This window comes from Alligator mississippiensis, chromosome 6 (assembly GCF_030867095.1).
Source record: "Alligator mississippiensis isolate rAllMis1 chromosome 6, rAllMis1, whole genome shotgun sequence".
In the NCBI taxonomy this organism is placed as follows: domain Eukaryota; kingdom Metazoa; phylum Chordata; order Crocodylia; family Alligatoridae; genus Alligator; species Alligator mississippiensis.
In genome coordinates, this window is record NC_081829.1 from 91099185 (window position 1) to 91112523 (window position 13339).

Sequence of the window (13339 nt, forward strand, 5' to 3'; positions counted from 1 at the left end):
CAAAAAAGGTAGAGAACTACTGCTCTAAAACCTTCAAAACTCTAATGAAACTTAAAATTCCATCTCCCATTTCCCCTAGTCATCCAGCTCTGGGTGGGATCACCCTCCCTTCCTACTGTTGAAGGTGGTCTACTGGGCAGTCAAGAGGGCAAGACTCAGGGGTCAGAAGGACAGTAAACAACGAATATAACTCTGCAGCTGAATAAGAAAATTTTCGGGAGGGAGGGGAATGGGGGGGCAGTGTCCTGGTTTCTAGCTCCTGCTGCCAGGTCTTTCTTTGCATTTTGTGTTAGACAGTCATTGGTTACAAAACTGAATGAATCTTAGCAGTGCAGATTGGAACCAAAGATTCCTCTACCCGGGGGAGTGCCATAAACAGCAAGCTGCAGAGTCAGACTTCTTGCATGCTTTCTTTACAGCTCCATAACAAATGCACTCGTGGATTCCATTTGCCTATCTTCAACAGAATAGAGAGTGCCCATCTCAAACCTACTCCAAAAGCTGGTGGTAAGGACACTTGTCTGGGAAGTGGGCTCAAATCACTGCAGCCTAGAACGCAGCACTTCCAGCTCCTGGATGAAAATTCTAGCCACTCTGCTACTGGGCACAAGGCAGCCACTACCACCTTGGAGTGGAATTCAAAGCTGCTGATGCAAGTTAAGCATAGTCAAACTACACCTGGCAGTGAAGATGTCCTCCAAGATGCCTTCCAGCCACAAACTGAATAAATAACTCCTCCTAAAGCCCATGTAATTGCCATGGAATCAATTTCAATCTGAAACTTAACTATTTATGATGATTAATTTCTGTAGTTTTTGCTGCTCTTAAATGTTCATATTTTTTAATAAAGAAGAGAAGTCTCTATATCCCTTATGAAATGATTTCCACCAAAATATGAAAAATACAAGAAAAGTTCTTCAGAACAGTTTTACATAGTCAACATTTTTGCATGTAACCCAACATTTTTTTCCCAGCAGTCATCATATCATACTCTATTTGCAACTTCATATCCTATTGGGAGACAATTCAGGAGAAAATTGACTGAATGGCAAAGTAGGTCACAATATATTTTAAAGGCATAGCTAATTTGGTGATGGTTAAACAAACATTTAAAGTAGTTCAGCAGTTTATTTAATACTACGTATTTATAGACACGCTTTACAAAAAATATTGAGTGAACTGTTTTGTACTGTTCTGCACAGGAAGATGTACAGAATGAGTATCATACTGGATATCTAGTGTTGTGCTGCATATCTGTGTTCACGTTAACTACAAGAAAAAGCTGTCTTACAAACAGCTTAACTTGTGACAAGTTGAGCTATTCAGAAGTTATGTACAATAATAATTTATAATAACTCACTATTTAAATCAATATGGTTATCATGATGCGAAAGAGATATTCACCAGATAAAAACTATGGCCCACATTTTGGCATACTTCATTATGAAATCTGAAAAGGGCTTGTTTGTTTCAGTATTTTTCCAGCTGTGAATGTAATGTATCCCCCTACACAATTCTCCTTTTAGATCTGTGAGCTCCCTCAGCCAATGACACTTCCTATCTATTACTTGTGCATACAGAAATTACTTTGCTGCTAACCGCCACATTGGGAAACACTTGTGTGGTCCATCTGTGCTCTGGCTGCTATTATGGCTTCTCTGACTCAGAACAATTTGAAGATTTTTTTTTTTTTTTTAAACACCACAGTGTAGTACATGGTGGAGGAGAATACACTTTAAAACAGACTGGGCCAAATTCTTTCCTTATTTCATCAGTGCAAACCCAAAATAACTACACTAAAATAAGGGGAGTTACTTTGGATTTAGGCTAGTATAATTGAAAGGAAAATTTGGGTTTCTCTACTTATTCTTAACAATCAGTTTGAGTACTTTTCCATTTCATTCATAGATCTGTAACTTATCCTTCTAGCCATGGTTTTATGAACCTGATACTATGCCCTCACTTCATATTTCTTCAGTGGTCAAATTTTCACCAGAACACAGGTGACAATACAATTAAGAGAGTCTGTGTACTCTTAGCATTTTCTAATCACTATTATAGTTTTGTAAGCAGCACATTGCAGTGTTTCACATAGAATTGTTATAATGATGTACCAGGCTAGACAGTAAGATTATGAATACTGATAATAATAACAATCTAACAAAATGTGATTAACAACCAATTTATAAGGGTTGTTCTTTGGAAGGAAAGGGAGGAGAAGGCAGTACGTTCTACAAAAGGAAATAATCTCCATATTGGTTATGTTCCCCAAGTTTTATTTTGTTGCTATCCTCATCTACTAGGCTTGTCATTTCAGAGTAACCTATGACTAGTGTCCATGCTTCTCACGTGTGTAGACGAAACGGGGGCCCTAAATTAAAACAATGGGTTTTAAAAAACACCGCTTCAATTTAGGGCTAATTAAACCCCTGTGTCATGCACACACTCTGCTGACTTACCTGCCTCTCTGGTGGGGAGTGGGAAGGTGATCTGCCAGCGGTCAGAGTGGTCCCTGGGCTGCGAGGGGGGGTGGGGCAGCTGGTGCTTCCCTCCGTGGCAGCAGCAGCCCCCTGCCACAGCAGTACCAGCCCGCAGGTACCCAGCTTGGGCAGTCCCAAGGGGCACCAGAGCCACAGAGGGAAGCACTGGGTCCCGCGCAAAGCTCAGACAGGCTGGCAGGCTCCAAAGTTTGGGAAGGAAAAAAGATCAGGCTCGTCACTTTGGGCAGATCCTGCTTTCCTGGGCTGCTGCCAGACTGCCTGCAGGGCTTCCTGCTAAGTCCCTGAGCTGCACAGAGCCCACTGCTTCGCTCCGCAGCTGTAGAGGTAGCAAACTAAAACTCCTCAAAGGAGTTTTAGATTACTAAAAGTAACTAAAGTAATCTGCACCCCCAAGTCATTTAAGATGCATTACACCACCGAATTTCTTACAGCGGCTGGAATTAATGCGCAACACGTCACCAAGGCATACAAACACCAACACCATTAAAGCAGTGCAAAAGCATTCAGCCCGCTTTAAAGTGTTGTGCGCACACACCTCTCATTTTGTCTACACACGATAGTCTCTAATTCCCATTACCATTTTTCAATCATTAATATCTTCAAACTCAGATTCTACTCACTTCCTCCTTTATTAAACCTTTTTTCAGTCCCCACTTTTTTTCATATTAATTGCTATAAATTTATCCTGTCTAAACTCAAAGTTTTTTAATCCTCTCTCCTGAATTCTACCCAAAAAGGTATTGATAAGATCATTTTCCTCTTCTTTCTCCAACCAAGTCACCTTTTCTTCTTGAATCGTCTAGTGACTTTCTATTACGCCTGTGCGAAGCGGCAAGTATTTGATTTGGATGATTCGGAGGGAATAGTGATTCAAATCACTGTTCAAATAGTGATTCGGCGATTCAAATCACTGTCCCAGTTTGATCCGGCAAATTCAGATTCAGCCACCAAATCTCCTCTGAATCGAACAGGCAGTGTTGACGTCACAGGCATGGTGGCGGCAAGCAGGGCTCCAGCCACACACACCCCACCCCCTGCCATGGCTGCCTTGCCTGGCACCAGAGTCCCAGCGCTTAAAAAAAAAAAAAAAGTAGCAAAAAAAAAATCCCCGCACTCACTGGCTGCAGCAGTGACAACTGGGACCTCTGAGGGCTCATGGCAGAACCCTCCCCCCCCCCCCACACAGACACAGCATGGGGCAGCAGGGATCAGCCCTCCCCACCTGGCACCTGAGCAACTCGTGCGGCTCAGCAGGGTGCCGCTGGACTCTGCACGCTGTCCGGGAGCTAGGGCTGCTCGGGCTGAGTGCTGCTGGGCTCCGGGTGACTGCTGAAGCTGCCCCAGCTCCAGAATAGAATAGTGCACAGTGCCCTGCTGAGCGTCACTGCACCCACACAATGTGACAGCTGCCATGCAGGTGCCAGGCAGAAAGGCGATTCCCACTGCCCCACACCACACCATGGGGTTCTGTCACAAGCCCCCAGAGGCCCTGATAGCTGCTGTTGCAGCTGGTTAATGCGGGGCTTTTTGGGGCGGAGGGCGTTTAAAGTGCCGGGACACTGGGGCCAGGCAAGGCAGCCATGGGGGTGCTGGGCGAGCAGACGGGGGATGGGGTTGAGTAGGAGTCTCCCTGTGGTTCCCTCCCCCCTCCTCCAGCCCCCCATCCCCTACTTACCAGCACAGAGCCCAGGTCCAGCTCCCTGCAGCAGCGAGCATGGACCGCCCGCATCTTCAAACTGATTTGGAGGCTTCCGATTCAATTTGGACCTTTTAATGGGTCTCCCAATTCAATTTGGATTCAGAGATTCAGTCCCCAAATCAGGCCAAATCTCTCCCAAACTGAATCAGCTACCAAAGCTTCACGCAGCCCTATTTTCTATCTGTTGGCATTCCTCATTCAAGTGCTTTTCTTCAGCTACCATACACTGATAACTGTGCTGCCACCTCTCTCTATCCTCATTTTCATAGTTACCATTCTCATCCTTATACTTATTTGTAACACTGTATAAGAATAATTCACTGCAAAACACAAACAGGAGATAAGTCTCTTACTCACCTGATTTTTTGGGACACTTTGCTCTAAGGACATTATTAGCTTGCCCATATTCCCAGGGTTCACAATGGTTTTTGTTCCACAGACATCTAATCCCTGGACCAGCATTTTTACATAGTTCTTCATCTTTAAATGCTTCACAGTTTGGAGGCTTGTACACAAGGATGTCATTCAAAAGAACACTTGAAAATCCCCCAAATATATACATGGACCTATAAGAAAAGCAAAGGAATATAACTACTTTAGAAGTAAAATGTTATTACTTACATCACCTTGCTTTCTATAGCACACACAAATATCATTCACATCTCTCTAAAACCGTGTCAGTTATTTCCTTGTAAATCTAATGGTTCACTGGGGTTTTTTTATGTTACCCCTAACTGAAACTTAATAGAGTATGCTTAGGCTCAGTCAAATTAAAGATACATTATAGAGTGGCACAGAAAATGAATGGGAAGAAGGAAGAGAGATTGCTCAAGGAAGAGTACTGTCCTTGGGAATGAAGTAACCAGAACAATATGACTAGATGGCCTACAGGAACAGAGAACATTTCTCTTAGACAGAAGATCCCAAGGACAAGTAAAAGAAGATAACAGGTGAGTATTTTTCTCAGATGACAATGAATATATGATTCAATGAAAGCAGCAATCAGAAAAGACAACTTGGTTTTGAAAGCATCGCTTTCCTCCTTTCTCATTTAAAATAAAGAAGACTTGGAATTAAAATCAATCCATACTACTCTGGCATCATGTACCCTCAAAATGGAAGGGAGTTTGGTGGAGCTATAGGAAGCAAAGGGCTCTGGGACGCATCACAAATTCACATAACAAGATCTGAAGATAGAATTGGATGTTTTGCATTCAACAAGACCTGACTCCAGCCCTTGTGGTTAGTCTAGCTGGCCACCAGACTGACCTAAGCGACTTTAGCACTTGGTAACACTGTAACCTTTGCAGGACTGTCTAACTATCTGTGTGTGTGAGTGCTTGTTTCTTTTGTATAAATGAATAAATGAATGAATATGCGTGGGAATGAGTAAAGCAGATAACCTTACTGTTTATTCTTTTTATGTTGCGTGTTTTATGTGCCAATAAATGCAACATTGTGCCTTATCCCCTGATAAGATTCCCGCTTGTTTTTAATTCACACCATACACCCTGTGTGTACAACACCCCAAAAACTGTGGGGAACAAACAAGGAGTTTGGCAGCTGCACCCTCCAAATCTCAGGGGATCTACCAGGTGCCAAAGCTATTTGCACAGATGCAAGGTATCTCTCCCTCAGCTACAAGGATATCTGCAAAAATAGTCACACTGGGCTTCTTCCACTAAGAGCATCTCTACAAAGGGGCTGTGACAGATGCATTTTGTAAAAGGGTTACGGAACAGTTATTCTAGTCAGACACTAGTAGCTCTTGGTACACGTTGACTTTTCATGCAAACCTTATCTTTCACCCAATAAAGAAAATTCCTCTGAGAACTGTTTAACTTTTAAAAAAAATCAGCCATCTACAGTGTTACTGACTGAAAGAAAGACTGCATGTTATATCCAAGCGATGACTATACTTGATGTTCAATTTCAAACACACTGTAACTGACTCCAGTGGGAAAAGTTCCACCAGACGGTCGATTTAAGTGTTCACCTAAACATGCTTGTAGCAGAGGACTGAGGGGGTGCCTGCTCTTTTACAGGAGCTAGCAGCCTAGGAGGCTGCTTGCAGGTGGCGTAGGGGACTAATGAGAGACTCACCTGACCAGAAGAGGACTCAGGCTGGAGCTATATAAGCCAGATACTCTCTCCCTGGCAGCTGTGAAGTGAGAAGCACCTGACAGCAGAGCAGCAGCTGGGTTCCTGAAGGGACTGGGATTTACCTAAACAATTCTACAGGCCTAGGAACAGAGGCAAGTTCCCTGGCCAGAGAAAGAAGACCTTTTACAGGAAAGTAGCCTTTGCTTTATGCTAAACTCAAACTAGAGGGTTTGAGGTGGCTGCCAGAGGGGCTGTGTGAAGAAGCAGGGGTCCGAGAGCCCAGAGGAGGGGCAGCATGTGGGAGAACCCAAAGGAGAGGCTGCATGCGGGACCAGGGGTCTGAGGGCCCAAGAGGGCGAAGGCAAGCAGGCTAGTCTCTCCCTGGCAGCTACAGGGTGAAGAGCTGCAGGCAGCAGGGCTCCTCAATGGACTTATATCTTACCAGGGGGACCCCAGTGAGGCTTGGGGAGCTCAAGAGACTAGCCCAGACCTGGAAGGTATACCAGCACTAGAGTGGAGGGAAGGTTTTCCCCCTTAAAGCAACAGAGGACTGCTTCCCCTTAATGCTCATGTTATAAGCCCAGGGGCCTGTTGTTTACATTGCAGATACACCGGTAGTTTAGGCTGGGATTGGAGGGGCAGTATACAGAGGTCCCATTAGCTCCCGAGGGGCACACGATCACCTTAAGACCTGCCAGAGGCAGGCTCAAGGTTTGGAGCAGCTGTTGAGCCTCGAGTGGGCAGAATGCAAGGCAACAGAGCCAGATAGGGGCAAATGGGCCCAGTGCCCGAGAGGGGTGCAACTAGGCAGGGGCCAGAGGCCCAGTGCCTGAGAGAGCCACACCTGAGCTAGCACCTCAAAGCCAGGTCCAACACAATGGACCTGGGCTAGAAGGCCTAGCCAGAGTAAAGGGGCAGAGGTCAAGGAGGCCAAAGTCCACGAGAGAAAACATCTTTACAGTAACACCTGTGAGAGTTGGGGTGTGGTGTAGGGGATGATCGGAGCCATGCAATTATCCTTTAGGGCTGTAGGTGCCTGTGGCAGAGCACTTTTGGGGGTGCTTGCCACTTAAGCTATTTCACAGGCTCTGAGGGGAGCCTGCTTTGGCAGAGCAGCAGGGGTAACCTCCCCCAGGAACTATTGTAAGGGGGACGTTACCCCCTTCTATTCTAACCTCCGGTGTCTGCCACTTCAAGAGCCTGAAGAGGCAACCGGCAGGTGCAGCCCAGCTCTGATGAGCGGACATTTTAAGATTCAGGCCAGCAGAGCTGGAGGCAGCACTTGCTGCCTGGCACCGAGGAAACAACATCTCCTGCTGGAGCTGATGCTCCGGTAACATCAGGTAAAGGCAAGAGCTGATGGGAATGGCTAGGAGGCTCCTGGTCCTGGGCATGACCTAAAACCGCACCCTGCCAGGAATGGGTGGCCTGGTGGGGCTGTTTGTGGCAGAACAGCCCCCCAGAAATACCAGGCCAGTTACCACCCCGGTGGAAGGTGAGTAGGGGTGCCTAAATCGCAGCCCCCACCTTCAGGTGGGTCAATTAACATCAGAGGTAGTTGGGGGCCAGGCACGCCTGCGGCCACCTGAGCCTATGTGGGGTGCAAGGCCCTGGAGTGTGGAGAGTGGGGCCAGGTATGGCTGCGGCCACCTGAGCCTGTGGGATATGTGCGTGACCCCAGACCCCAGTGCAGGGAGGCACAGTATGGGCCTCAGTGGAGGTGGAGGTGTAGGGCGGGGTGCAGTGGGGCACCTCACAGCCTGCACCAGAGCAGCAGTTGGGAGGCCTGGAGAGCCTAGCAAAGGGCATGGAGCCTAGTGAAGAGGCAAGGAGCCCCAATTGTGCGTAGTGTGGGGGACAGAGCTCAGTGAGAGTGAGGGGCTCAGAGCCCAAGAAGAGAGGCCAGAGTTAGGGGCCGGGATATAGTTACAACATGTGAATGCTGAGAGGGGTGAGTAGTGAGGCCCTGTGAACAGGGGGCTTGAAATGAGATCCTGTGAGGCAAGTGTGTGAAGTGGGTCCCAGTCAGCAGGGGGCTTGAGGGTAGGCCCTGCTAACATGGGGACCAGGTTAGGTCCAGGTAAGCCTTCGGGCGCCTGAGGCCACAGGTGGGCCAGAGGCTGATTGGGTGGAACGGCTGAGGAGGTGCCACGGGTAAGCAACGGGGCAATTCAGGAGCCCCTAATTCAGAGCAGCTGAGTGAGCGACCCGGTGAAGGACTAGAAGCAGAGTCACTCCAGTGTTCTGCAAACCGCCCAGTGCTCGCTCGGATGAGGGTCACGGGAGAGGCCCAAGAGGCCGCGCGCTTGCTGACCGGGGAGTGCAGGAAAACAAGCCCCAGGACCCTTCAGGCAAGGGCAGGGTGAGTGTGGCCCCGGGAAAAGGAGGGGCGGTATGAGAGTGGCCCCTCAAAGGGGCAGTCTGAGAGAGACCATGTGAGAAGTGGTGGAGTGGGAGAGGTCTCAGTGAGACGGAGGTGGTATGAGTCTGGACCGTAATAGGGCAGAAAGCGAGAGGCCTAACACTGGGATGAGCTGAGCCTGGCCTCAGGCCACAGCAGAGCTCAGCTCTTAGGAACATTTGCAAGGCTTGGGATGCAGTATAGGGATGGTTGAAGCTGCATACTTAGGCCCAGGAGAACAGGGTGTCCGAAGGGCAGCCTCCTGCCTTATTAAGAAACAATGAGACAACAAGGCATGGCAGGAAAAAAAAGGAGGGCGGCGTGCCCAAGGGCAGGTGAGGAGTCTAGCACTGTGGCTAGTCAGGGAGTTCCCACTTTGCCACAGTGCCCAGCAGAGGTGCCAACAGGCTGAGAGTGTCTACTAACCTGGGGGGGCGCAGGACTGTGACTGCAGGGACCCAGGAGAGGCACAGTGGAGATCAATACGAGGCTCAGGCTCACTCAGAGCCTACGGGCAGCCTCCCTTTTATAACTTTCAATAGGATTAAAGTGTGGCAGGCAAGTGAACAAGGGAGGGCTACATTAGAACCTGAGCCAGGCAGGGGCCACACAGCCACCAGGAGGTGTCACGGCCACCCCTGTGGTCGCAGGCTTTGCTGCAATGCTTCTCAACTACTTCATAAAAATTATTTATTGCACAAATGACCAGCATATATAAAGCTGTTCTTGAGGACTAATATTCATGCTAATAAATAACATCAATTGTACATCACGGAACTGTGCCTTATGTAAATTTAACTTTCATCATAGTTTTTCTTCCAGCAAAAACAGTCATAGCAGTTTAAAACATGCTTCATTTACCCATTACTGACAACGGCAGTATGCCCAAATCTGTTCACATCTCGATGCAGATTAGGTTTAGGTAAAATTTTCCATTCATCACAAGCTGAAAGACAAAAGGAAAGCATGTAAGTTCCTGTAACAGTTTCAAGAGACTTTAGAGGAAAATATATTACATATGTAAATACCAAAATTAAGTCAAAAGCATTTGGGCTATATTTAAGGAAGAATAACATTTTGAAACATGTATTTTTCAAGCACAATTTCCAATGCTAATTTATGCTTCCCTCTTGAAAAACAAATATTCCTTCTGCTCCAAGATATATTTGTATCCTGTAAGAATTTAAATGCACTGAAATACCCCATTAAATATATATTTTTACACCTCCTGATAATTACTACTTCAAATGTCAAAGGAAAATTGGAGGAACTTCAAAGCAAGAGTCACTCCATGCTCCCAATGCAATGTAAAATTTGGTGTGTCCCATCAGATGGATCATTGTTTAAAAGGTATAACCTGTATTCCTAATTCTTGATGCCAATGGTGTTATTGATTGATATATATTCATAAGGCACAGTAATAGATGTAAAATTTCTGATACTCTGCCCCTACCAATCTCAGGATAATATGCTTATCTTTAATAATACTCACCTTCTTTGTGATCTTTTCTTTCATACAGAATATCTATAGTGTGTTATTTTTTGAGAATTTAAAATCTAAGCTAAGGGAATCCAAATGAGAAAAATATCTGTTCAGTAGTATGAATATGCCACAAGTGCAGTCATCAGAGAGAAATATTGTATTATCATGGGTTGGAGGGCAAAAAGCACACAAGGGGCCAACTATTTAACATGAAGCCATGCTGACCTACTTCTAAGAGCTTTAACAACTGTTCAGGGAATTAATTTTTTGGACTACGTAATTAAGGTTGCCTTTGGACCCATATGTAAATTAGATTTGCAATGCAAAGCACTTATAATGTTGCGGACATGCTTCATATTTTTAATGTAAAGTTAAAAAGATGAGATGTATAATACCATTGAAAATCTATTTTATGGGGGATAAATGGATTTGGTAGGACCATTCAGGTAAAAGGCTCTTAAATAAATCACACCTAAAAAGGAAAAGTGTGTTGTGAGGCTGAGAAAACCTAACAAACAAAGGAGGTACATAGGATGATATTTAGGTTTTTTAAAACTATTAAAATATTTTTAATATTTTTAATGCCAAGAATTGTGCTAAACATTTTGCAAGCATTAAAGAAAAAAATAAATACCTCCAAAAGTGTATACATTTTAAAGATCAAATGCAGATGAAGAAAGTCAAGATCCAAGGAAGGGACACTTTCATTGTCATACGATTCTCAGGTAATTATTAACTAGAGAATTTATACTTAAAGAGTTTATGGGAATATGTACATAGGACTGTGGAGGGCAATCTAGCACCAGATAAAGTGCAGTTGTACATTAGTCTCTTGAATCAAAAAAACTGTAAAATGTATTTTCTGGAAAAAGTGTGTGCATAAGTGTGTGTGTGCAAGTGCATGTTTACACACAGGTAGATTATGTGGTTTGCTCAAACTTACAGTCAAAATGAGCCAAGTGATACTTTTTCAGTTTAAATAAACCTTTAACGAGAGCCAAATTCTCTAATCTGAAATGTTATGGCAGCTCCTATTAAAATCAACAGAAGCCTATATATTAGGGCTATGAGAAGCGGCAAGTTTTCACTTTGGATTCATATTCGGCCAATTCAGAGGGACAGTGATTCGATTTGAGGAGATTCGAATCACCGTCCCGATTTGATTCAGCCAATTCAGATCCAAAGTTTCGGTGCCACTTCAGATATTTGGCCATACACTAAACAGGTAGCAGTTCTCACCATGCCGGACACAGCTGCCTCCAGCTGGTAAGTCTATTGTTGTGGGCGGAGCGGGGAGGGAAGGGGGTTGGGACAAGCTGGCCAGCCAGGGCAGGGGGGTGTGGGACTCGGTGAGGGCGCTTCCGCCACTGCGCTCCACCAGTCCAGGAGGGCATGGGAGCGAGCACGTGTCCCCAGATCTGCGCTCTGGGAGGCTAGCCCCAGCCATCTGCTGTCAGGCTGTGTTCCATGGGGTGGAAGGAGCCAAGACCGCACTCCAGGCATCTAACCCTCCCCCCCTCCCCCCCCCCAGCCCAGAGTGCAGCCCTGGCTTGGCCTACCCCAAAAAGCACGGTGGAGTGGGGGCTATGGGGGGGCTGCAGCCACCCTAAAATTCCCCATAGCCCTCTGCCACCAACCCCTCCCTAATCCAGGTGCATGTACCCACTGCCATGCCCTGCTGCTGGGGCATAGCCCCCGCTCCCAGTGCCTTCTGCCACCTGTCCAGAGCACAGCCCAGCCCAGCCCACCCCACACAGATTCAGGGGCATATGCCTGCTCCCATGCCCCCCAGACTGGCAGTGCATGGTGGAGCACAGTGGCGGGAGCCCCCCCCTCCCCAAGTCCCATGCTCCCCCGACCCAGCTGGGCAGCTAGTCCCAACCCCAATCCCTCCCTCACTGTGGGGGCATAGATCTGCCCCACCACGCCCCTTCCCTCCTTCCTCCACCCACCACAACAGACTTACCAGCTGGAGGCAGCTGTGTCCAGCATGGTGAGGACTGCTACAGACCCCCCTCCTCCCCGGCCCATGTTACATGGGCCACATTCCTCTGGGCTGTACACTGCACTGTGCACCCTCTGTGTGCACCCACATGCCCCTCCCCTCCTCCCAGCATTCAGCAAGCAATCCCTGCTGTGCCACACTGACATCTCCAAACCAGGCATGGTCCTCCCCAGCTCCTCAGCCACAGGTTCCCTCAGCCCCACATCCACACCATGTCTCCCTGTGCCCAGCACTAGGGGCATGCAACAGAAGCTGGGGGAGGGAGGTAAAGCCGGAGACTCTGGAAGCTGCAGCAAGAGAACAATGCAAGGACTTGCAGCCAGACCAAGAGCCTGGGGGCCATAGGTTAACCCTTCCAGAGCCACATGTGACCCCCAGGCTGCCAGCTGGACAACCTTGGTTTAGGTATTGAGCTGCTTCTCAGAAGGAAACTCAGAACCTAAACACTAAACTGGATGATGTATTTTCACACAGAACGAACACCACAGCTACTGCAGAAGAGGAATGCAATATTTCTGTCCTTGAGAGAGTCTTCACACACATTAGAAAGAGAAGGGATAAAACTCTTCCTTCTAAAACACAGCTTAAAGAGTCAGAATTTGCCATGGAAATAGGTTGGCATAGGTAAGGAGCCTTAGTTGTGTTGGCTACCAAAAGTGTCTAATCTGCGTTTCATGTAACGCCACTCTTTTATCCTTCCTAAAATGGGAACAGTTTAATACCTGTAGTCATGTGCAATCTGTTGCTGTGCTATGCCAGCACCAAGCCATGCACGGTTCTGCCAAGCTCCCCAGCCATGTGTTCCCTCAGCCCCACATGTATACCATGTCTCCCCATATCCAGGGCTGAGGACAGGTAGCAGAAACTGGGAGAGGGAGGGGAATCTGAGACTCTGGTAGCTACAGCAAGAGGACAATGTGGGGAATTGCACCCAGACCAGATTTTTCTGTTGCTGCTATATATACTACACTAATAACTGAGTCTATTTAAAGGTATGCTATATACAAATCAAACTGAAAAAAATGTTGCCTCAAAGCACTGATCTAAATTAACTGTTTCTGACCCTAAACAAAGGCAATTATAGCCAGAGACCACAGCATCCAAGAAACCTGTCTTTAGGCTAAGGAAACCCTTAAAAAGAGGATAG

The 13339-nt window shown here is 46.8% G+C and overlaps 1 protein-coding gene across 7 annotated transcripts in view; it reads right to left on the reverse strand.

Annotated features, from left to right (window-relative positions):
- Positions 1 to 13339, reverse strand: part of ATRNL1 (attractin like 1) — a 1033288-nt gene that overhangs the window by 772699 nt on the left and 247250 nt on the right. For all 7 annotated transcript variants that reach the window (XM_019485923.2, XM_059730100.1, XM_059730101.1 and 4 more), the window contains exons 11-12: positions 9566 to 9650; positions 4558 to 4766 (exon numbers count right to left, since the gene is read on the reverse strand). In XM_019485923.2, coding sequence (XP_019341468.1) covers positions 4558 to 4766; positions 9566 to 9650 — 294 coding nt within the window. The remainder of the gene's footprint in view (positions 1 to 4557; positions 4767 to 9565; positions 9651 to 13339) is intronic.